This window comes from Caretta caretta, chromosome 15 (assembly GCF_965140235.1).
Source record: "Caretta caretta isolate rCarCar2 chromosome 15, rCarCar1.hap1, whole genome shotgun sequence".
Taxonomy (NCBI): domain Eukaryota; kingdom Metazoa; phylum Chordata; order Testudines; family Cheloniidae; genus Caretta; species Caretta caretta.
In genome coordinates, this window is record NC_134220.1 from 30,487,308 (window position 1) to 30,513,220 (window position 25,913).

The 25,913-nt window shown below is 47.4% G+C and overlaps 1 protein-coding gene across 7 annotated transcripts in view; it reads left to right on the top strand.

Annotated features, from left to right (window-relative positions):
• Positions 1-702: 702 nt before the first annotated feature.
• The window catches only part of SGSM1 (small G protein signaling modulator 1), an 82,615-nt gene continuing 57,404 nt past the window's right edge, over positions 703-25,913 (top strand). For 5 of the 7 annotated variants that reach the window (XM_048821363.2, XM_048821364.2, XM_048821366.2 and 2 more), the window contains exons 1-2: positions 703-815; positions 906-949. In XM_048821363.2, coding sequence (XP_048677320.2) covers positions 797-815; positions 906-949 — 63 coding nt within the window. In that variant the 5' untranslated portion in view covers positions 703-796. The remainder of the gene's footprint in view (positions 816-905; positions 950-25,913) is intronic. The other 2 variants (XM_048821369.2, XM_048821370.2) reach the window with 1 other exon arrangement.

Genomic DNA, 25,913 nt, shown 5'->3' on the forward strand with positions numbered 1-25,913 from the left:
CCTGAGGTCCCTTCCAACCCTGATATTCTATGATTCTATGATTCTATGAGTGCCTAACTCCCCTTGACATCAGTTGAGGTGCCTGTCTGCCTCCAACGGAGCTGGGCCTTAGCTTCTGGGCCTGAGTTCCCGGGGTGTAGCCTAGGGATCATAGCACTGAACTGGGCCCCCCGGGGTAGGTGCGGACAGGTGGTGAGGCACAGAGGATGCGCTAATAGGGTCACCACCTGCCTGTCTTTTGGCTGGTTGGTTTATGGATTTGCCAGTTGCCAGAAAAATAATTTAATCTGCCGGGTATTTTTGGAAGACTTGCAGGATTATCCCCATAGAGGGGGGTAGCCGCCCTTAACAGTTCCTGTGTCCAGGTAATGATGCCGCAGTGTCCCGGCTTCCGCAGCAAGGGAATGTTCCCCATCTGCTCTGGGTTCCCACCCTAGATACCAGCGGGGGCTGCTGCCTGCGGGGCCGGTGCGGGGTTTTTTGCATGTCCAAGGCGGTAACCCTGGGCGCTAGGCAGCGGCAGACTAAGTGCTCTGGGCTACTCAAGGGACCCTGACTTGGTGCTTCCCCCCCGGCCCCTTCCTCTCCTGGAGCCGGGGCTCTGCCAGCGCCTGGGGTGGGCGTTTTGAGGGGCTGGGGGCTCAGACAGACGCGCCCCGCCGGCTCCGGAGAGCCCCGCCCGCCGGTCGCTGGAAGTGGGCGGCGTTGCCCTGCCCAGCCCGGCTGCTGCCCGGCTCCTTCCCTCCCTCCCGCGGGCTGCGGCAGAGGCGCCGGCGCCCGGCGGAGGAGCAGGACCATGGCCGCGGCTCCGGCGGGTAGGACGGGGCGGCCGGGCGGGGGGATCCGGGCGGCGAGGCCGGGCTGCGCCGGGGCCACTAACGCGCCTCTCCCCGCTTTCCCCACAGAGGCGGAGACCCGGCAGCGGCTCCTGCGCACCGTCAAGAAGGAGGTGGGTGCTGCGGCCGGGCCCCGCGCAGCTGGAGCCAGGGGTTCCCGCGGGGGGTGGCTCCAGATGTGCGCCCGCCAGGTGTCTGTGCGCATCTGGATTAACCAGTGCCGGCGTTTTTGGGGGGAGGCTCCTGAAGGTTTTTTTTGGGGGGGGGGGCTGCACATCTGGAGCGTGACGTCCGGGGGAAGACTAGGGGATGCTCCAGATGTTGCTGTTTTAGGGGGCGCCCTGGGGGTCAGCACGCCGGGGTGCCCGTCGAATGGCTCTCTTTGGGGGCGGGGTGGGGGGGTAGGGCTGTGTTCCCTCCCCCCCCCGCATCTTGTTTGTTGGTTTTGCTTGTGATTGCTGCAAGGTTGTAAGTCATGGTGGCTGCGCTCTGAACGCGGCCCCATCGCCTCTCCAGCCCACTGAGCGGGGGGGGGGGGGTGATTTGGGGAATTGCAGGGCTGGGGTTTATCTGGGGTGCAGGGTCGTTTTGATGAGCAAATCCCCCCCCCGCCAACACCCCCCACTCCAGGGTGTAATGCTGGGATCTGCTTTGATCTGTTGCGACCATTGCTAATAACTACCTCCCAGCAGCTCGGTCCCTGGGGCCCTGCCAGCAGAGATTGTGTAATTACTAGCAGCCCTTAGGAACGATTAGTTACACAGCCAAAAAACCGACAGTCCCAAACTCACCCCTGTGGCTTTACTGGCCTGGGCTGCACTGTGCATCCGATGAAGTGAGCTGTAGCTCAGGAAAGCTCATGCTCAAATAAATTGGTTAGTCTCTAAGGTGCCACAAGTCCTCCTTTTCTTTTTGCTAATACAGACTAATCACACGGCTGTTACTCTGAAACCCAAAGGAGAGAGTGGCTCCAATCCTGGGAGGCTGCATAAGCTCCCCCATGAGTCCCATCGCCTGAATTGCTGGACTCTTCAATGACCTGCATTGAAGGGATTCAGCAGAGCCGGGGGAGAGGGGCTTTTCATTGCTCCCAGAGGGGCTTCAGCAGGGGATATCCCCTTCTTGCTCACAGCCACTGCCTCATTTTATAGCCAGGGCTGTCCCTGCTGGGGCATGCACAGGTCTCTGGTTTTCTGACATGGTTTTGCAGGAGAGTAGTTTGGAACATGAACACATCACTTTGGCTGGTTAAAAGATACAAGTTAAGCCTGACTGGATTAATGGCATTTTGAAAGCTGGCTGCATGGTCACTCGCGCCTGTTACTGAGAGGGTGTCATTGGCTGTGTTGACACAAAAGAGCATAATATTGTCAGGGGAAGGGTCAGACATTCCCTGAAGGACTCTCAGACCTGATTTTTATAGCTGTCTACAGGTCATGGAGGGGCAGCAGGACCTAGTAGTTAGTGGGAACCGGGACTCTTGGGTCCTAGTTGGTTCTCTGACCCACCATGTGACGAGTTGCCTCAGGTCTCTCTGTGTCTCACTTTCACTGTCTCTTAGGGATGTTATGAGGTTCCATTAACTAATATTAGTTCTTCAGGCGCAGGGTTCAGGGTACTGTATTAGGTGCAGGGTACTGTACAAATGTGAAGCGTTATTTCAATTTAAAACCCCTGAAGGATATTGTCCTTGCTTGTACTGTGGTAGCATCTAGGACTCCAGCCATGGACCAGGAGCCCCGGGCAGTAGGCACTGTACACACATGGAACAAACAGATGGCCCCCGCCCCAGACAGCTTCCAGTCTAAGTGCTGTTAGCCATTAAAGGCCTTGCTTTGGTAATACACGGTTACGTGTCCAGGGGCTGCTTGGGGATACAGCTGCGTTAGTAGGCTTCCTGGAGCTGAACTGCCAGGAGGTGCTTTGAAAGTTTGTCCCTTGTCTCACTTGGACTCACCTGCGTGAGAGAATGCCAGGGAAAGCGTTCGCTCTGTCTCTCTAGGTCACTCGGCGTTTTTGGAGTCTCAGAAGTGATAGTCGTTTGTGCAAGCAGAGCCTGTGACCGTAGGACCCCGGTTCATCTGTCTCAATCCTTTATTTTTCCTTCTTTTCTGGGTTTTAGTCAGCTCCTTTGGGAAAGGTCACAGACCCAGTATTTACTCTGCTTAAGAACTGAGGCATAGCAGTGTCCTTTGGGGCTGCAGGATTCTGGGCTTGGCCCTGGTCCCAGACCACCTCCTCACGTCACCTCCTTGCCAGAGATGGCTTTTTAGTTTTCATCTTAACAGTTGTTTCGTGGTCCGTGAAGTGCAGCCCTCCTTCCTAGAGTCCGCCAGCTGCTTTGGAGCCCCCTAGAGGAATGTATATCGCACAGACCATGCATGGACCCTTCCTCTTGTATTTTGCCAGTGTGGTACTTGCAGAGAGGAGCAGAATCCTTTGTATTTATTTTCTAAAATTGCACACGTAAGTATGGTAGGTCACTGCGAGGCAATATTCATGGCTCATGGGATCATATTAAAAACCCCCTACCAAAAATACAGTCTAATCAGAGCATATTAACGGATATAGCTGTATCTAATTTGAGCCTGTGTCATCTTCCGTGTTTCTGGCTGAGTGCTGGGTTGGTGAGCATTGCAAGGGGTGTGTGTTTGTAGTCTTAACCCATTCTGAAACTGGTGGTACAAATTCCTTTGTTCTGTGTCATGTAAATATGTTTTTGCTGCTGGCAATGCGACTCCCCTAAGGTCGCCCCCTTGCTGCCGTGTGGGACAGCACCCTGTTTGCCCCTGTGCCAGGAATGACTCTAATTGTCCCTGTTCTCTGCCTGACTGCTCCCTTGGTGTAAATCAGCCGGGTGTTAAAATGTTTGAGAATCCTGATCTCAGCACTTCTGAGCTGCTCACAAGAAGGCTCGCATGTGCATATTTGTGCTAGATGAGTGTGTGCGCCCATAAGATGGGACTGCTAGGGGGCTAATTTTAGGCCTGTCTGGCTTGATGGTCTCCCTTTTAACACATCATGAACAGTCTCTGTTCACTAACCCAGTCTTGTGCTGCCTGTGTGTGCCTCGGACAGAGAGCTCTGTGACCTATGTATAATTGCACTCGTGCAGGATTTTTCATCCTCTCACTTCGAAATCTTTTCCCCAGTGTGGTAAGCATTCTGAGCCCCATTTTACAGAGAGGAAACCTGAGGCCTAGAGAAAGGAAGGGATTATGCAGGGAGTGAGTGGCCCAGCCAAGAACAGAATTGAGGTCTCTCGACATCTTGCCCCCATGCTCTACCCACTAGACATGCTGTGTTTTATAAGGTAACCAAGACATGTGGTTTGAAAACTGAAAAGATTATTTTCATCAAAATTGACACGTGGTTGAGTAGCCAAACAACAAACCAACCAGTTTGTGCCCTTCCACAGCGTGACGCTTGTTGTGATGGGTGTGGTGGAAAGAAATACTTCTCGTTGCCTTGACAACTGCTGTTACACTGGAAGAAGGGTATGACAGTTATTTAACATTTGAAATAAAATTGACCCCTCGTAATTACAGTCCTTCTGTGACCCCGCCTGAATTGGGATGAACAGAAAGCAGACGCAGAACGAGGAAGCAGCCTCTGAAAGGTCTGATGTGGTAAAGGCAGGGGTGTTGATAGCAAAGAAGATGAGTAATACTCAGTGACCTGATGAAATAAGTTTAAACAGGGTTAAATAGGCACGATCTTCAGGTCTGGGAATCTATTCTATGTTGGTTCGGATCCTGCCCTTGTCACTGTAGTATCGAGGGCCTTCCGGTTGTGTCTCAAACGACGAGCCGTGTGGTTCATTCTCTCCCTAGGGAAGGGAGTTGTTTTTTTGTGTTTTGAAGTGTGCACGTTGCTCTGCATGTGCGAGAGAAGGCAGGTTGAAGAAATGTGGCCTGCACTCGGGGTAGAAGATGGTAAGGTTTGGGATGGTCCTTAGTTCCCCGGGGGAGTTTATGCCACAGCCTGGGATTAGAGCTTTCTTTGGGGCCATTCTGTTGCACAGATGAGCAGCCACGTCCTGCAGCATTTCAATAGGTCCAGGTAAATTCAACCAAAGAGGAAGCCTGTATCAAAGGAGAGAGGGGAAGAGGAAGTGGGAAAAAAAAGACACGGTGGCCAAGTGAAATAGCTCCAGTCACCCCAAACTGGATACATGAATGTCAGCATATGGCATAGTCTGATATTTGCTTTTCATTTAACAGGCCTAGTGCATGACTGTAATATCCCTGTTTAGTGTATTTGTGTGACAGAAACACTGCAGAATTTCCTCCCATTCACCTACACTGGATTGTAAAACATTTGGTTTTTCTTTTTAATGCTTTGCATGGGATTTTTTGGCAGTACCTGAGCATCCCAAGCTCAGCGTCCGAATGCATGGTGTCTGTGTGTTCAGAACACACAGTGCTATTGGCAAAGGCTTGGGGCCTGGTCCGACTCGCAGCATCCGATGAAGTGAGCTGTAGCTCACAAAAGCTTATGCTCAAATAAATTGGTTAGTCTCTAAGGTGCCACAAGTCCTCCTTTTCTTTTTAGTGAAGTCACTGGAGGTCTGGCACTAAGCCCCTGATTCAGCAAGATGCGGTCAGACCTTGCTGAGCCCAGGAGCTGCATTTCTCCTCCCACTTCTTTTATCCATTAGAAGTAAGAAAAATATTTGAGAAAATAAGAGTCTCTGGGTTATGCAGCTAATCATTTCGTGACGTTCCGGATAGTTAAAACAGGTGACTCCTAGGCATTTTTGTCTGGCGCAGCACTGCCCTCTCTTCTGTCTCCTCTACTCATTGGATCTACTTCATATTTTTTTAACTCAATCTTTCTTTTCTGAATTGATTTAACCCTTTTGCGTCAAGCCAGAAGCCTACAGCAGTTCCCCATGGATAGCAGCACTGCAGGCCTTTATTGCACCCCTAAGACTTTCTGCTTTAGCACAAATGCTAACTTTTGTTCCGCTGAATCAGGACTGAGGTCTTGTCTACTCTGAGCGTTTTTGCCTCCAGTGTGGCTGATCTGGTGCAGACGTCTAGCGTAGATGAGTCATTTGAAACAGGGTAAATCCATGCTGATGAAAGCCGTAGTTTATACTGGCGCCCCCTAGGGGTTTGCAGTGGTGCAGCTGCATGGGCATCTGAAACCCCAGGGTAGACAAGGCCTGACGAGCTCAAGCAGATGGATATGTGACACAAATCATTTGAAAATCTCTTGCATTAACTATCGAACGCAGTGCACTTCCCATTGCAGCCTCCGTGCTTGGGTGCCATACTGCAGAATGTTGCTGTTGTGTGTGAATTGTTTTTTAAGAAGTTGTCCATGAGAGCTGCACATTCAGGAAAACAGTATGTGGCCTAAAGTGGTTTTTTTTTTTTTTGCTCTTATTGTCCCTTTTGTCAGATGTTTTGGGACCAAGTGGATGGAAATAAGTCAAGTTAATTCTGAAAGCTGCACACGGTTCCTGCTGTGCTGTCAAGTCACAGGTTATTGTCAAAATGAAAAATATTTGGTTCTGAATCACTAAGAAGTGTTCAGCTTGCAGGGAGGTTTCAGTTTTTCAGTAAATACCTGGAAAACTTCAACAAAAGCAGAAGTGCTCTTGCAGAAACTTCCACTTAATTGAAAAGGCATTTTTTATTTCAAATGTTCAGTTTTTTTTCTTTTGCTCAGCTGTAAGTAGTAGCATTGCAGATAAGCACACATTGGAATGTCAGCATTACATTTGAAAGAACATGAGATATGTAGGGCCCAGTTCTTCACCACCCTGCACCTTGTTTTGTCACCTACACTGGGGCACATTGTAAAATGCTAGCAGATCAAAATGGTAGCATTTTACATTCGCTCTGTCCTGTTGCAAAGTGAAAGGCAAATGGGAGTCAGGCGGGGTGTTGGAACTCGGGGTGCTGGGGGTACAGCAGCACACCCTGGCTTAGAGTAGTAATAACAACCAAATACATGGTTTCCACTTTCAGCACCCTCACTGTAAAAATTGTTCCAGCAGCCATGGAGTCAAGCCCACAATGTACCTAGGAGCTAGTTACATGAACAGTCCTAGCATGTGAAATAACTGGATGAAACAGGAAAATCAACTCTCTAATTGTTGTATTTATACATCTGTTGAGACTTTGCTTTTTTGACTTGCCACTCAGCAAATAGACATTTTAAAACGTTTTATCAATAAACAGTTGATTTCCCTGTATTGTACACTGTGCTGCCTAGTTTTAGATTTGTAATTGGCCACACCCAGTTGCATTAACAATGTTTTATAGTCCTATCCATCAGATGTTCTCTTTTGCTTGTTCTCTGATAGCTTGAATGAGTTCTGCTATAGATTTTCTGTAATGCCATCCTGGGTTAGACGGCCAGAAATCAATCTCTCTTCCTCCCAGCTCCTACCTATATTTCTTTGGCGTACAAGCCTTGTTGTTGAGTTTGCAGCTAAGTTATGCAAAATAGTCAGCAATATCAATGTTTGCACAGCCTGTGTCTGTATTCTTGGGCCGTGTGCACCAATCCTTCTGAAATATTGACGGGCTTGGGCCAATGTGAACTCTCATTTCTGGATTGTTAGGATATTGTGTGTTTCATTTAGAATTATTGGGATCTCCTGGGGAATCAGAGTGTTTGAGCATTAATTATTGTTAAGGCAGAAACAAATGCTGTGTTTCTGCAGCTGTTAGGACTGTTCAGACATAACCAGGGTGAGACTGAAATGCTGTAAGTTGATAATGAAAGTTATTGATTCTAAAGGGACGTTTGGAAGTCTCCCCACGACACATACAAGTCATTTTAAATGTGCCTCCATCAGATGTAGACAAAAGGCCTTAATATACAGTTTCTTGGGCTGCCTGCATTGATCTCTGCTGAAAACAGTATTTCTAATCACTAGAGACCATTTTCTGTCTGGCTGAAGATGAAAGCACTTGCTTACAGCCGCTTTCTCAGACTCCAGTAATCCTGGGGGAAAACTTTCATACCAAACCCAATTTCCTTCCCTCCTCCTTTTCCGTGTGCCCTTTGATAGCGTTTCAGGAAGATCTCTGCTTCAATTAAGACTTCCTCTTCCCCTCTCAGCCCAGCCTCGATTTGGGGCAGCCAAGAAGTCATCCTCCTATGCTTGTGGCATCAGTCGGTTGCCGTGGAAATGCTTGCCTTGTCACAAATTCAGCATTGTGGCTTCAAAGCAAGACAGGCCGGGCAGGCGCCCTAGCCAACGGCGTCAGTATATGGCAAACGTGGAGCTCATGAGACAACCGAATCAAAACAAGTGTCCGTGCTACGTTCGTGTTCTTTATTTCCATGGTGCCAGTCGACTTCCCTGAGACCGGGCTACAGCCCAGGAATCAAGCATTCGAAAGTCAAGAAATGACCAGAGTTCAGCATCTTTCACTTGGTATTGCCAAAACAACACCAACATCCATGCAGGCAAGTTTGCATTTAATGTCGAAAACAGGCACAGAGCCGACTACACATGTGCCTTGTGCGCAAATTACGTGTCGCAAGTGGGAGCCATGGGCTGAGTTCATGCTTGGTGTGAGCAGCAGGTGTTACTCCCTTGTCCGACTCAGATCTGGTGTAAGTAGGTGCAGTTCCATTGCTATCAGTGGGTTTGCATCGGATTACTCCAGCTCTGAACCTATCTACAGGACTCTGGAATATCTATATCTATACCGAGTGTGCCTGTGTGTGTGTGTAAGAGAGGCAGTTGCCAGCTAATTGCCACATTAAAAGTTGTGTTTCGGCTATATATTTTGACTTAAGATATTTCCCTAATGAAATCTAACTAGCAATATGTCCAGGTCATGTGAAGTGCTTGTCGGCTGGTGTAAAAATCTGCAAATGCCTTGTGTGTCCCATGTGTCACGCACACATTTAAATGCCAAGGTTGACGTTAATACAATGGTAAGGAGGGGGAAAAGGGGACAAAAAACAACCAAGCGCTCAGGAGTCAGGAAATTCCAGATTCATATAGGCAGGCTGAGACCTGGAGTAATCCGGTGGAAACCCATGGATAGCAATGAAATTTATATTGCAGCAGCAGGAAGTGTTATGCTGTATTCAATAAGTGGCTTGATTATTCAATAAATAATTAATAAACGCTTCTGGAAAAGCCAGAGGTCTGAGTCAATAGGATTGAAATCGATGGTTCATTGACTACAAGAATATGGAGCAGCTGACCATCTCTCAATGGAAATGTGGTCAAACAGTCTGGTGCACTGAGTGCAGGGCAAGGATGGGTCTCTGCCCATGGAGATGGGACTGCTGGATTCATTATACAGAGTGGATGGAAGTCACTGTTCCCATCTAAAGCCAGAGTGCCCTTTGGCAGTTCAGTGTTCAGGAGTTCAGTGAGTTTAGTAACTCCACTGAAATCTGTGGGCTGGAGTCCCTGCTGGCAAAAGTGTCTGTAATGGAGTTGTGCCTAGCAATGAGTGAATTGGACCCTTTGTCTGGGGCAGTGATGGGTCCTGGGCTGGTGTGATTCACTCCAGCTCCTGGGCAGGCCTTGGGGAGGAGCGTCTGTGCCGGTATTCTTGGCTCGCTGGCTCTGCATTATTTCCTCTGATTTGGAGCATTTCTTGCGTCTGATAACTTGGACAATTACTGTTACAATTGCTTTTAAAAATTAATTTTAAGTAGTCCTTCAATAGAACATCTACAGCAGTGAGCTGGGGCAAGGGGCTATTTAACTTGACAGATGACGCCTTTTCAAAGTATAGGAGGACTTGTGGCACCTTAGAGACTAACCGATTTATTTGAGCATAAGCTTTTGTGAGCTACAGTTCGCTTCATCGGATGCTGTAGTTCACGAAAGCTTATGCTCAAATAAATTGGTTATTCTCTAAGGTGCCACAAGTCCTCCTTTTCTTTTTGCGAATACAGACTAATATGGTTGCTACTCTGAAACCTTTTCAGAGTATGTTATCTCTTAATCTGTGTTGCCAGCTCTTGGGATTTTACTGTGAAGTCCTCATTCCTTGAGTCATGTGATTGACATTCTCACGTAATTCGCTTTTTTTAAAAAATCTTTTCTTTCATTCTTTGTTTGTGCAGAAAATCAGAACCCTGAAGGCTGATAAAAAGAACGAAACACTTTTTTTAATAATCAAAAAATTTTTCTGGGGTCTGACTCAGGAGTTTTGATTGCTTGGGTTGGCAGTGCTGTTTTCTCTCTCTACATTTGGTCTTCAGTGCTTCTCTTTCAAAGAAACTTGTAAGCTTCCTTGTCACTGGAGCAAGAGAAAAATTAATGACAGCAATGACTGTTCCCACTGACGTAGCTGCTGTAGCTAACCCAGAATATTTATTCTGCAGCATCTTGCTTCTGTTAATATGCTCTTGGGTTGGATGTTTGAATACTCCCTTATCAGCGAAACACACTTGTCAATGTGTCATTGAGGATATTGAAATTACAGACAACATATGGAAGGATTTATTTGTTTGTTAAATATAATGCAGAGAGGATGGGCCCAAATCTGATCTCGCTGATGTAAATCTGGAGTAACAGTTCTTTCTTCAGTGGTTTTGCGCTGATGTAACTGAAAGTAAAATTTGTACCTATGTGTCCATGTTTGTTTGTTTGTTTGTTTGTTTTAAATAACAGATTCGTGTGAGAGCCTGGGAACTACCCATCCGGTGTACACTTCAAATGTAATACTCAAGCCAGTCTGAGGCAGTGAGAGCAAACAACTTCTTAGTTATGCTGAGAGAGCATGTGAAGGTTAAACACACAGGGCCAGAGTCTCTGCTTGGTTTCAGCAGAGCTATGCTGATTTCCTCCAGCTGAGAATCTGGTCCAATGAACCACTGCTTTCTCTTGTACCAGTCCAAATCTGCAGTAAGTCTGTTGAACTGAGTGTGTGGATACTTCGGGTTTACCCTAGCATGCCTGGGGGCAGCATTTTGCCTACTGACTCAATGTACTAGTGTACATGTGCTAATGGCAGTCATTTCCTAGTCTCTGGAGTGCACATGCTAGTGATAACTCTCTAGTTTCAGGTTGTCCATAAAGTGGTTCTTGCAGGTATCCCAGTGACTACGCCGAAGTTCGCTGGGAACAGTTCACTGGTGGCCCTGTGGAAATGTTGAACAGAGTCCATGCAGTCTCCGGGTAGAGATGGTGTGTGCTCTGGGGCTGGCAGCGTTCTAACAGATCGAGCACATATTCATTAGGCTATTTATTTAATGGTCAGCTAGTAAACTCTAAAGCTGATAAGTGGGAGACTTTGGCTGCAGCTTGCAGGGTGTTTGAGAGATCTGCTTGGCACCTGCCCTTGGAATAATCAGACTGTTCATTGCTGGAAAGAATATGAACGTGTTGTTAAGAACACCCACATCTTGATACTGTGAACGTTATAAAGAAGGCAGATAAAACAGGATGTTGTGGTTCTGTTTTCTAAAGGAGCCAGATTAACAGCTCCGCTGCCTTTGTCTCCTCAGTGTAAAAGCAAATCTAGCGCTCGTGAAAGATGTTGGATTGACAGCCCTGTAGAGCCTGAAGTCCTGCATTGGCCCGGGGCACAGGCACAGCATGGTGCTGTGCTGTGCACGCCGCCTGTCACCCACAGTGGCTCACGGTTGCCTTGTACTCCCCTGTCTGTCTGTCCATTTGTTGTCCCTCAGGTTGTCAGCTTCTGGGGGAATGGGATGTCTCTTGTTCTGTGTCTGGACAGTGCCTGGCACCACAGAGTCCTGGTCCGTGACTGGGGCTTCTAGGCCCTGTGATGATACAAATGTTCACTTCCCTGCACTGCCCCACTAATGGGCCTCAGTCCTGACCCAGAGGGTCTCCAGGGCCATCCCGTCCTGGGTCTCTGCAGAAGCTCTCTGGTAAAGGGACATTTGTTGTGAAGGGTTTTGTCATGTCTTCAGCTGTCTACTAGGAATTGAACAGAGACTCTCAACACTGGCCACCAATCGGTCTTCAGATGGGAGTGATTGATCTAGGTTGAATTCATACGTGCTGCGCCCTGGAGGTGAGAGGTCTGTGTCCCAGAGCTGACCCCGGAGCCATCCAGCCCCATCGAGTTGAATGCTCACTAGTCAGTATGCTGAGGCAAAATCTGCAGATGAAATCCTTGGAGTTGTTTTGCACTCTTGTGTGCATCTGTCTTTGTAAATCTCTACTGCACTCCTGGAGGTTGGCTAGATTGCAATCCCCTACATCACTGGACTTTTGCTGCAGAGTTTGTGCACCAAACTGGCCCTTCTTTGGGACTTCTAGTGTTCTCTGACAGGTAAAATACTCGACATGTAAATTATAGCCGGGCCCTGTATTACTGTAAATGTTAGTGGTGACCACATGTATCCTGTGGAAACGCGTGTGTCATTGGAGATCAACCAAATGAAGGTATGAATGGGAACTATACACTAGGCCAGATTCTCTTCTTGTGTACCCCATTGTGAATCAGGGTGACTCCAGTGAAATTGCATAGGTGTGAAACCAGTGGAGGAGGGGAATTGGAGCCTCTCTCTTTTGATTGCCTTGAGATGTTGGCTATGCTAACGTGGTGGCTGTTCCTTTAAGTCACACCTTCCTGAGACTTTCACAAAGAATGTAGAAGGAAAGACTTTACCCCTGGTTTCGGAGCACCCAGAATGTGTTTCAGAGATGTAGACAGTTACATCTGTTAAAGTAACAAGGTGAAAGCCAGGAGAGATTTCAGCTTTCTGAATCCAGTGACCAGTTCAATAAATGGACATTTTCAAATGAGAGTGTTGCTAGGGCTCTGTCTAATTAGGGTGCAGGTGTCTTACCAGCATGGCGTCTATTCCTGGGGTAATAAAAAGCCAGGCTTGCAGCATTATCACTGAGAAATGCGAGTTAGATGACCTGCATTACCGCCAATTGAACTGCGCTGCTGCTGATCTAATTTCCAATTCTTTCTAGGGTAGACATGCCCACAGTTGCTTTCATTTGGCCTCTGTCTCCCTGAAGATTCCTTAGCTTCTTATGGTACATGGAATCCTAACCTAATGCCATCGTAGGGAGAAATGCTGCATTCCTGCCACTGGACCATCTCTTATAGATTTTAATTGGCGCTTTTGCTGTGAAAGGAATAAGGCCTCAATTCAGCAAAGCATTTAAACGTGCTTAAAATTCAGCATGTCCTTATGTCTCATCTTAAGGGCTCTGCTGAATCAAGACTTGAATGAGGACTGCAAGGTTGGGCCCACCATGCTCAAATTGTAGGCACCAAAGCTGGCAGTTAAAATGTCTCAAGGAAGAACTCATTAAATATATGATCAAAACCACGTGAAACAAAGATTGCAGTGGAAGTGAGAGTAAATACTGGCGTATAAAAGAACCCGAAACGTAAACATACAAAAACAAACCCAAGTTTAAAGCAGATACTTGCCATATTTGCTATGGGCACAGACTTCAGGTTTTAAATGTTGTTGGAAAAAGGAACATAAAGACTTTTTCTTGTTACAGTAAAGAATGGGGATTGACACTCTTTGGGTTGTTAACCCCATTTCAGCTGCCAAAACACCAGGGATAAGGCTATTTGTATTAATGTGGTAGGAAATATGAGAGAGGCAGGGGCCATTAAAGCAGAGGGCGAGTATGAATGATATGAAAGGGGAAATCAGAATCCGCAGCCACCTGAAACATGAACCAAGGAAGACCGTTTGAAAGGAATGTGATGTTCAGATGTAATGGGAAATGAAAGTCGCTGTCTCCCTCGTGAGAAGGGAGCAGAGAAAATCTGAATGCAGGCTTCTAGTAGAAATGGTGGGGCTCAGATAAATGACATTTCTGTGCTGAAAAGTTAATGGGTCTTAACTTTATTAAAAATCTTGTTTCAGAAGCTGGATGGTCCTGGGAGTTTGCTAGAAAACTAGGTTCAAATATTGGTTTCAGTGTCCAGTGAACATTAGATTGCTTTTCCTGGAATCCCGCTCGGTGCATATCCCAAAACTAGTTGGTCCCAATTGGCCCTCCACTCTGGAAGGGGTGGCAGGTCAAGACTGAGGAACAGCAGCGGAGAGCTGTGTGTGGAGTAGCAGCAGTGTGGCAGAGCAGGGTTGTGGTGTGCTGGCCTAGCTATGCCTGGTATAGAACTGGGTTGGTTATGGGGTGCTGCAGATCAGAAATGAGGTGTGCAGGCAGCTGAGTGGGAACGCTTGCCTAGAATTTTGCAGCCCTATTCATGGCTTCAGGCCAGCACTACTAGATCTTGACACTTGTGAATATTAAATTCGCTCACAAATTAAAGGAAAAAAGCGGGATATTTATTAAATGAGACTTTATTCCCTTTCATTCCCATTTAAAACAGAGTGACCCAGCAAGTGCAGGGTATAATCATTGCTGTGGAAATCTTCATTGGTTGGGCTTTCCCATCATTTCTGCTTGTGAGCAACCCCTGGGGGTGTGTTGCATTAGCAAACCTGTGGTTATGTAAGGCATGAACGTTATCGCTGATCAGGTTGTGTCAGCCTGCCATGCACTGGAGATGGCACTGAAAGGCGACTTTCCTGATTACCTTTTTTTCCGGCTAGGTCTGGGCAGTTAGAAACAGGAGCCCCAGACACATTCAGACAATGGGCTTGGAATAAAAGTTAGAATAAACCTTCCACAACTGCAAAATTGGAATAATTCTGAACAGTGATTCTAGATTTCAAACAGACATCTGGCTTCCTTCTGATATTCTTCAGTATCTCCCTTATTTGATACAGTACAGCGCTGTTCCTACGGATTTTATCCTAGTGGCAAGGGCATTGGACTGGGGGCTGGGAGACCAGGACCCGATTCCCTGCTCAGCACTGACCTGCCGTGTGGCCTTAGGCAAATCGCTTTCCCTCTCTTTGCTTCTCTTTCCTCCCCACTCTTGTCAGGCTCATCTGGTTGGGTTGTTCCTAGCTGCATGGCTGGGTAGCCCTGCCATCTCCAGGGGCCTCTGGGCTGCTCCGTTACAAATCAAAGAAGATGCTTTGTGCTGTGATGGGAAGTGACGCTGGGGCACAGAGATACTAGAAGGCGGTTCTGGATAGCAGGGAGCCGAGGAGGAGGCTGGTGTAGCTTTGTAATAGGGCCTCCCAGAGTTCAGTTATGTTGCACTCCCTGGTCCGTGTTAGCCCTTTGTGCCCTACGCCTCTGGAGAGCTCGTCTTTGGGGACCTGCCTGGCTGCCAGTTTGCTAATAGTAAGCAGACGGCTGCAGCCATCAGTGGTTATATTTAGCATCACGCAGTGTAACCTGGCTGACCAGAAGGTCCGATGAGAGGCTTCTGGGCTTGTCCCCTCCCGTCGTTCTGGCCGTCTTAGAGCGTGAGGAGGATCTGACCTTCTCTCTCTTCCAAGGAGACGCCATCGCTCGGTTTGCATCCCAGTGCCCTCTGGTTCTGGGTTACGGCAGCAGTGGAGATGGCCTCTGCTGAGCTGCAGCCGCACTCTCAGATGGTCATCCCGCAGCCCTGTGACCAGAGCGCACACAGGCTTCGCCACTGAACGTCTTCCAGCTGGGAGTCTCCAGGGAGCTGATGGGAGTTAAGCACCCGACTTCGGCTCCTGTGAGACGCCGAGCTGTGGCTCTTCGGGAGATTATCTCCGCTGCATGGGCCTCATCTTGCTGCTCTCACTCTGGAGGTCAGTGGGCTGAGGAAGGGCTGCAGAGCTTGTGTCAAGGTTCCTCCCCCACTCTGAACGCTAGGGTACAGATGTGGGGACCTGCATGAAAACCTCCTAAGCTTATCTTTACCAGCTTAGGTCAAAAAGTTCCCCAAGGTACAAAATATTCCACCCTTTGTCCTTGGATTGGCCGCTACCACCACCAAACAAATACTGGTTACTGGGGAAGAGCTGTTTGGAAACGTCTTTCCCCCCAAATACTTCCCAAAACCTTGCACCCCACTTCCTGGACAAGGTTTGGTAAAAAGCCTCACCAATTTGCCTAGGTGACTACAGACCCAGACCCTTGGATCTTAAGAACAATGAACAATCCTCCCAACACTTGCACTCCCCCCTTTCCTGGGAAATGTTGGATAAAAAGCCTCACCAATTTGCATAGGTGACCACAGACCCAAACCCTTGGATCTGAGAACAATGAAAAAGCATTCAGTTTTCTTACAAGAAGACTTTTAATAGAAATAGGAGTAAATAGAACTAAAGAAATTCCCTCTGTAAAATCAGGATAGTAGATACCTTACAGGGTAATTAGATTCAAAACATAGAGAATCCCTCTAGGCAAAAACTTAAGTTACAAAAAAGGATACACAGACAGAAATAGTTATTCTATTCAGCACAATTCTTTTCTCAGCCATTTAAAGAAATCATAATCTAACATGTACCTAGCTAGATTACTTACTAAAAGTTCTAAGACTCCATTCCTGGTCTATCCCCGGCAAAGGCAGCATAAAGAAAAACCCACAGACCCTTTGTTTCTCTCCCTCCTCCCAGCTTTTGAAAGTATCTTGTCTCCTCATTGGTCATTTTGGTCAGGTGCCAGCGAGGTTACCTTTAGCTTCTTAAGCCTTTACAGGTGAGAGGAGTTTTCCTCTGGCCAGGAGGGATTTTAAAGGGGTTTCCCCTTCCCTTTACATTTATGACAGCTTGGCTGTGTGTGTGCACACAGGTCCTGCTAGCGGGCGAGCCACACCTGCACTCCTTGAGCCTCATCCACTGGACCCTTTGTGGCTGGACCACAGGTATCTCTCAGCCGTTACAGCGTTGGCTAGGAATGGTATCTTGGCATCCTAACTACAGTGGTCATCACAGCTTTCTTCCATGAGATGGTGGTGGTCTGCCAGACCAAGTGGGGCAAAACTGCATCATCAATGTGCTCCCGCTGCAGATGCCAAACCAGAGGCCAGTTTTTAAAAATCTGGTCCAGTGTGCACACCGCTCTGGGGTGATAGATAACCAGCCATAGCCATGGCAAAGCTGCAGAGAGAGCCTCCTTTTATAACAGCATTCTAGTGTTACGCAACCTAGCTGGAGATACTATACGGTGGGTGAAAAACTGTTCCCAGAGAGTAGTTATCAGTGGTTCACAGTCATGCTGGAAGGATATAACAAGTGGGGTCCTGCAGGGATCAGTTCTGGGTCCGGTTCTGTTCAATATCTTCATCAATGATTTAGATAATGGCATATAGAGTACACTTATAAAGTTTGCGGACGATACCAAGCTGGGAGGGGTTGCAAGTGCTTTGGAGGATAGGATTAAAATTCAAAATGATCTGGACAAACTGGAGAAATGGTCTGAAGTAAATAGGATGAAATTCAATAAGGACAAATGCAAAGTACTCCACTTAGGAAGGAACAATCAGTTGCACACATACAAAATGGGAAATGACTGCTGAGGAAGGAGTACTGTGGAAAGGGATCTGGGGGTCATAGTGGACCACAAGCTAAGTATGAGTCCAGCGAACATCATTCTGGGATGTATTAGCAGGAGTGTTGTAAGCAAGACACGAGAACTAATTCTTCTGCTCGACTGTGCGCTGATTAGGCCTCAACTGGAGTATTGTGTCCAGTTCTGGGTGCTACATTTCAGGAAAGATGTGGACAAATTGGAAAAAGTCCAGAGAAGAGCAACACAAATGATTAAAGGTCTAGAAAACATGACCTATGAGGGAAGATTGAAAAAACTGGGTTTGTTTCGTTTGGAAAAGAGAAGATTGACAGGGGACATAACAGTTTTCAAGTACATGAAAGGTTGTTACGAGGAGGAGGGAGAAAAATTGTTTTTCGTAACCTCTGAGGATAGGACAAGAAGCAATGGGCTTAAATTGCAGCAACGAAGGTTTAGGTTGGATATTAGGAAAAACTTCCTAACTGTCAGGGTGGTTAAGCACTGGAATAAATTGCCTAGGGAGGTTGTGGAATCTCCATCATTGGAGATTTTTAAGAGCAGGTTGGACAAACACCTGTCAGGGATGGTCTAGATAATACTTAGTCCTGCCTTGAGTGCAGGGGTCTGGACTAGATGACCTCTCGAGGTCCCTTCCAGTTCTGTGATTCTGTTTATTACAGTAGTGTCTACAGTGCCCAGCCAAGTCTGAGGCCCTGTTGTGCTAGGCACTGTATACACCCACAGGGGAAGAACAGTGGCTGCTCCAAGGAGCTTACAGGTGACGGGTACAAGGCAGGCAAGAGGTGGCAGAAAGGAAGTGTTGTTACGGCAGGTCTCACTATCTGGTGCTGTTGCCCAGTCTTCCAAGATGTGCTTTTCTTGCACCTTTAACAAAAAAAAAAAAAAAAAAAGTCAGTCTGGGGAAGACCTGCTGGGTGGTGTCCTTGTCGTTCAAGGCTCTGGGAGAGGGAGCTGTGTGCACAGCAGGAGAGTTTGTTCTCTGCCTTGGTCTGTTACTAGACTAGTTTCTTAAAGCAGAGTTGCTCCCTAGGATCCGGGCATTGGTGCTGGGCTGAGATCTTTGGGAGAAGGGATTGCCTGCATGTTGTGTGACCACCTCTGTTCTAGGACGGATGCTGATGTGTAGATAAAGGGGATTACCCTTAAAATGTACCCCGACAGTGCATCACTAACTTCTCCTTCACTGGGCAGCCAATCTGCAAGGCCACAGGCATCTCCTACAACTTGACATCGGGAAACAGCAGTATTAGCCCCATGTTACAGATGGGGAACTGGGACATGAAGTGACTTGTCCAAGGTTGTACAGGGAGTTTGGCAGATCCAGACACTGACACCAGCTCTCTTGAGCCCCAGACCAGAACCTTATCCACGTCAACATCCTTCAGAGATTCCTGCTGAACTGATATGGATGTGCCAGACCCACCTGAAAGCTCATGATCTCTGCAGAGACTCTTGGAGCCAGCCTTCCAGAAATGCCAACCTGTGTGTGTGGACGTGGCTGAAGTATATTCAGATCCACAACACCTGAAGGGAAGGACGCTAGACAAATTGAGAGCCGCTGCTTTGTCAGATTTAAGTGCTGTTGCCTTTGAAAGAGTGGAAACTAGCTCTACAAAAACAAAGAGGAGTCCGGTGGCACCTTAAAGACTAACAGATTTATTTGGGCATAAGCTTTTGTGGGTGTAAAATCCACTTCTTCAGACGCATGGAGTGAAAATTGCAGATACAGGCATAAATATATATTGGCACACAAAGAGAAGGGAGTTACCTTACAAGTGGAGAACCAATGTTGAAGGCCAATTCAGTCAGGGTGGATGTAGTCCACTCCCCATAATTGAGGAGGAGGTGTCAATGCCAAGAGAGGGAAAATTGCTTTTGTCGTGAGCCAGCCACTCCCAGGCTCTATTCAAGCCCAGATTGATGGTGTTACGTTTGCAAATGAATTGTAGCTCTGCAGTTTCTCTTTAAAGTCTGTTTTTGAAGTTTTCTGTTGAAGGATGGCTACTTTTAAATCTGTTTATTGAGTGTCCAGGGAGATTGAAGTGTTCTTCTACTGGCTTTTGTACGTTACCATTCCTGATGTCAGACTAACAGGGCTACCCCGCTGATACTTGAAACTAGCTCTGTATTTGAAGTGAACAGTGAATGTTTGTGCTTGTATGATACTTCTCAGATTGTCCACATTTAGCTTAGTATAAACTATTCTACAGAGCCAAACAGCTGGGAGGGACTGTGCTTGGTACACTTGTGTGTAATCAATAAAACAGCCTTGCCATCCTTATTGAAAAGGAAACTGTGAATGCAGATATAATTTAATATAGAAGGCACATTGTTCGCAATAGCATGCGGCAGGTTAAGTGGAAAAACCTAGCCAAGTGAAAGGCAATGTTATGGGTAAATATTGGTTTAGACTCATTAAACTTGGAATTTATTCATTAGCTCCTGGTCCCTGCACCCCAGCTGTTGTCTTAACTGCTGTTATGTTCAGCTTTACACTGGAGAAGCAGTGACAGCAAGGATTGTGGGGGTCAGGAGTGGCGTGCAGACAAATGACTGGGACAACTTGGTTTGGGGTTTTACGGTTGAAGGCGAAGTGTGACCCTGGGAATCTTGTAGCGGATGGAGACAAAAGCCTGAATCCCTGTGTGCAGTCTGGTTATTAGAGATTGGCTGTTATGGCTGAAACGGGCCCAGGTTTGGCCCTCAGCACAGATTAGGTTTGGAGTTCATTTGAGATATGTGCTTGCAGTGGTCTCCAGTTATCTGACATGGAGCCCATTTTCCCCGCCTACAGCCCCAGTTTTGCATACCTAGGCCCCAATTCTGTAAACATTCACATGCTTACCATGAAGCAGATGAGCAAACTCATTGAAGTCTATAGTAATTCCATAGACCTGAGCAAATAAGTGAGAGGGATACAAAGGCGTAAAAATAAGTGTGGAATAAGGCCCTGAGTCGGGCACTGTTTTTTGCTCTCCCACCCTAACAGTGATTAAGAAGGATTTTATTTCTACAGTGTTAATGGAATTCACTTGGTCATTTCTCTGTAGGCCTCTTGAGAGCTCAGTTGCCAGAAAAGTTATCCCTCCCTGTGCAAAGCGTAGCCTTATATATGGATGGGTGTATTGATTTCTGATGAATCTCTTAGACTGCATTGGTTAAAGATTCGGTCTCCTGACGGATATTGATCAACTTATAAAAGTGATTGATAGGGACCACGGAATGAACAGGACAGGGTGAAAAAATTAAATAGTTATTTTGATTAAACTCTGGATGTTGGCTGTGTGGCAATCATGGGCTCGTTCCATATGGACCAGTGATTTGGAAGAAGACATAGTCTGTTTTAGTGGGCAGTATTTGCTGTTGGCATTTTGGGCCAGAAATTAATATAGATCTTAAGCTTGTGTGATTTTTGTTATGGATTAGCATAAAAATGCTGCAATGCAAAATTTGTAGTGGAAGCTTAAGTGTTTTCTCCAGTAAATATTGGCTGAATGTGGGGTATCTGTCCTACCCTGCCCCTGGAATGTCAGAATTGCACTTTTTCCAGCTTTATAAGAGGATGTGTTGGTGAAGTGCAATTTCTAGTATAGTATCATAAACAGCCTGCAGCCGTCACCCTGGGCTGTGATCTTGTCAGACTCCGTAAGCTAGGCAGCATTGTGCTGGGTCTGTACTTGGACAGGAAATGTTGTATTTCATCTATGCACAATGGGGAAATGATGGTGGTAATTTAGTGCAAAGACCTGTCCATAATGGTGTTGAGGGTGCAGTGACGCTGGATGTGGTGTCTGTTGGATAAAGCCCTGACCACTGTGGTCATTCTGGATCTTGTGGCATTCTCTGTATTAAACCAGCTGTCCTGGACAGATTCCTGTGTGAGTCATTGCATTCTGCCTCCCTAAACTCCCTTAGCAGCATCAATTGGTAAATCTATTTTTTGGTTCCTGTCCTAAACTGTGGTGCATTATTGCTGTGCACTGATTACCACTGGTTTTGTCCCAGAGATGGCTGTGGTGCAATGAAGGATGAAGTCTATAGTCTGTAGAACTCTTTACATGTGTAAAGGGGTTGGGATGCTCTAGGATGGGGCGCTAGGTAGATACAAGATAACTGTCATGCATTCCTAGCCTTAGGCTGGAGTTCTAAGAAATGGTTCAGTAGGAACTCACAACGCAGCCAGTTACTGTGCAGGGAAAGAGGAATATACCTGCCTGGTTGTCGTTTGAGGTACTCGGCCAGTCCTCCTTGCTACGATTCAGATTCTGTGCCAACGCTATTGACTTGGTGGGTAGCTGTCAAACAGGTTGTTCTCTAAAGGTTTTCTGCTTCAGACCAAAATATGCCCAGTGGGGCCATTCCACACACACCCAAAACTGGAGGTGGATTTGCTGGGGCAATTACTTTGTTTAAAGGATCATGTGTTAGGTGCTGTACAATCGTAGCAGAGCTCCCATCCTGCCTGAATATTGAATAAGAATGATACTGAATGCCCAGTTAAATACTGCTTGTTTTATCACCAAAAATGTTGTCATATGGTGCTGCATCTGCGAGATAGAAAGCAAGCGTCTTGAACTGAACATCCCAATTCCAGTCTATTCTTCCCTGGGCCTGCTGGCTGTCTCTCTTGTTTTGGCTCTCTCTCAGTTTTGTTCTATCATGTTGCTCTCTCTGGTCCATTTGCAGTGATTTAATAATCCACTTGCACGGGATTTGGATCACAAACCCCCTCTTAGCCTTTTGCTGTCAGGGAAGCACTGAGAATTTCAGTCCTCTGCCTTGAATTTTTTCTCTTTTATGTGCAGTCACATGAATATTTCATTTTGCACAATTAGTTGAGTCTTGCGTTTGTTGGCTTGTTGCTCTCATTACCCTTCAGGGTTTCATCTGTCTCCCCTGAGTGCCCCAGTCTCTCTCACTCGTCTCCTTTTTGTTTCACTAAACATTTCTTGGGTTGATATTGTTTAGCTTGACAAGCTCAAGCGATACTCTGCCATTTTTCTTCACGGCTGTGTAATTTTCAACTAAACTGCCTCTCCAGGAGCTGTTTTTCTATGCATTGTAAATGCAGCTGATTATTATTTGCATTGTGGTAGCTCCCAGGAGCCATAGTCATGGACCAGAACCCCCTTGTGCTAGATACTGTACAGACATAGAACAAAAAGACAGTCCCTCCCTGCCCCAAAGAGCTCCCAGGCTGACTGTGTGTGTACTCTACACACTGTGTGTAGGGGCGTCAGGGCACAGAATGGCAAGGGAGTAGCCCTCGTCTATAACACTCTGGTCAGACTACACCTGAGATTAGAAGGAGGTGGACAAAGGTTTGCATACTCCAGATATGGAGGAGGGAAGAGGCCTGTATATAGCCCCCGGCTGAGGCAAGAGCGTATAACTAGGAGCAAAGGGATGAAATTAGGACAAAGAAATTTTTGTCTCTATATTAGGAAAAATGGAGTGGTGAGAGCCTTGAGACTGGTGACTCAAGCTAGGAGTCATATCACAGAGTCATATCATAGACTATCAGGGTTGGAAGGGACCTCAGGAGGTCATCGAGTCCAACCCCCTGCTCAAAGCAGGACCGATCCCCGACTAAATCATCCCAGCCAGGGCCTTGTCAAGCCTGACCTTAAAAACTTCTAAGGAAGGAGATTCCACCACCTCCCTAGGGAACGCATTCCAGTGCTTCACCGCCCTCCTCGTGAACAAGTTTTTCCTGACAGCCAACCTAGACCTCCCGCACTGCCACTTGAGACCACTGCTCCTCGTCCTGCCCTCCGCTGCCACTGAGAGAGGTCCCACAGGAAGAGGTTGAAACTCCACTGCTAGCGATGTTTAAAACTAAACTGGGCAAAGCAGTAGAGTGTCCACACCCTGGCACTGGTTCCTGGGATACTGGCTGGCACCTAATAGGTCTCTTCCACCTCTGATTTCTCTGATTAGGCAAGAGTCAAAGTCCAAACCGAGCTAATATCCAGACTATTGAAGAGAGTCCTCTTGGTTAACTTTCCTCATTTCCCATTCTCGTAAGTCATCTCACCCCATTCTGGTCTTGTGGGGCCATCTGTTTGGTCGAGGCTTTGAACAAAACATTCTTGAAGCAATGGAAGTGAAGTACAGAATGAAGGTTACACCTGGTCCATCCTTGCTGTGTTTACTGCCGGGCCACTTGGGGAGAGCAGACAAGACTTCCACATCCAAGATCTTATTAAACAAAGAGCTGGACCCTGACAGCCTTGCTCTCCTCATCATGACATGTTCCCAGTGCCGTGTTCCTAGGGGACAGCTGTCCGAGGCAGGTACTGCTCACTGTCAGGGAAGGGGGCAGAATTAGGTTCAAAGCGAGGACAGAAATTTGCAGCCTTTGGCCAGAGATGAGGGTGGGGGTGGGGGTTGGGAAAGTGACCGCAGCCGAATGGGAGAAGAGCCCTTGTTGCATTTGTGAACACCGTAGCTGCACTGCGGTTAAAGGGAGACTGGCTGGACGGTTGGTCGTATGCACATTGTTTACCTGGCCAGTGGCAGGGTTCCGTACGTTGGCTGACCATTTGCATTCAGATTAGCTACTTCTCAACATGCTGTAAATGCAGCAGCTCTCAAAGCAGGGCAGAATCCACAGCATCTGAAGGCCAGCCGTGCGTTCCCCAGGTGACTCATTATCTCTGGATGGAGAGAGGGATGCCCTGTGCCTTGCCTGTCCCTCAGGCCGATGTGCGTGGCTCACTTCAAATTCGAATTCAGCGCAGTCCCATGCAGACCCAGGGGGCTCTCGCTGCTCATTCTTTTGAGTTGTTGACATCAGAAGTGCTGAGTCAGGAAACTGAAAGTGTGGACACGTGTAGCACTGTAAGTTAACGAAACGAATCTCCCAGCATTTCAAGCTTCTTCCTGTCCTGGGTGTTGTCTTGCAGCCTTGAGTCTCTGCTATACACCGTAAGGCCTGATTTCATATATCTGGGCCCTAATGGTTTGTCTCCTCATCCTCTCAGACCAGCTGGGACTGCAGGTGTAACAGCAGCAACATTGTTAGCGTCTAGATGCCCCAGCCATCCTCCTCTTGGGCCCCATTGTGTCAGGTGCTGTACCTATGGCCCAGGCTCAGAAACCCTAACAATCTAGAGAGAGAAGATGGACAAAGGGTGGAAGAAAGGGACAGTGAACCTCCTCCTCTGGCTGATGGAGAACTGAGGCCCAGAGACCCCGTCATGCAGGAACTTTGCCTCAGAGCTGGGAACTGAATCCAAGTTTCCGGACCAGTGTCTTGACCACCAGACCCCCTTTCCTGTTGTGGTGGGAGAGCCACCGCTGGCTCTTGCCATGGACCAGGACGTAGGTGGTCAGAGCAGTGTGCTCAGGCTTAGAGGTCTGCTTGGAGCAGGAGTTGGGAGCCAGAGTCAGGAGTCAAGCCAAGGGTCAGCATTGGAGTCAGATGCTAGAGGTGGGGCATAGAAGCAGGGAAGTTGAACAAGGCAGGGACCAGGAGCAGGGCAGGGAGGCAGGGTCCTATGTAGCAGCCATCCAGGGATTCACCTAGTCGCATAGTCAACTTCCTGTGCCTCCTTCTGGCTTATATATTAAATCTGAGCCAATCGGAGAGGCCGCACCTCTCCTCCAATCAGGAGCTTCATGGGTGGTACCTCTGGTTAGCTAGGGTCCACCAGCCCACGTTCGCTGCCGGGTGGTGGATGTGGTCTTAGGGCTGCCTGAGGACCCATGGAATTGGGTTTGCGCCCGTGATCCCTCACAGCTCCTGGAAAGGGAGAAGTGCTAGCTGGTTTGCTAGCGAGTTGGATGCAGGTGTCTAGGGCCTGTCTTCTCATTTATGTTACATTTTCTGCTGAGAGTAACTGACTCAGTGTCAGCCAATTTAAACCATCTGGGACACAGCTGAAATTATGCTTCACAGATCCTGCTTCCTCCTGGGTTCAAGAACAGCCTCTATTAGTCACCACGCACATAGGAGATGGAGCCGCACTGAGAGCTGACCCATTTTGCTTCGAGAGGCTGGGGTGGATTTGGCTTTGCAGATTTTATTTAATATCTGTATTCAGAAAAGAACTCTCTCTGTCAAGCTGACAGTTATGCAGGGTCAACTGTGGGTAAATCTTCTGAAGGAGTTTAATTTTTCCCAATTGTAATCATTAAGTGTCTTGCATATGTCGTCTTTGCTCGGTCAAATCTTAAATACAAATTTAAAAAAAGCTTCTTAAGAGACCCTTCTAGAGATCAGCATCATTATACGTGGAGCATTTCATGCACACGATAAGCACCACACAGTGAATTCTGCTGCGTGTCATAACACTGAAGAGCGAACAGCAAGATGCTTTGGAAAAACTAGAAAGAGAAAATCGGTGGCTTGGAAGTTGGTAAAAAGAAATAATTTCAGACTTGAAAGGCCAGATACCCAGCTGAACCTTCACTGACTGCTGTGGCCACTGACACTAGCTGGGGGCGTAAACCAGAGCTGCACTGAGTTGTATGAGAGATACGGGAACTCCCCTCTCACTTGGCAGGCACAGACCTTCCTAGAGGTACCCAGGTGAAGCTGTGGCATGTGCACCAGGGAGCCAGGGTGCTGGGAGATGCCCGGTGATAGCCATTCCTCTAGTTGGCTGCATCAGCTGGCAGGGTTTGGCCTCTCCCAAGTGAGGTCTCAGTGTGACATTATGTCACCACTGCAAGGAAATGATACGCCAGGAGGGCAAACCACCAACAGGGCAAGTGAACTCCAAGACTTTATAGCATGAGACTGGCTA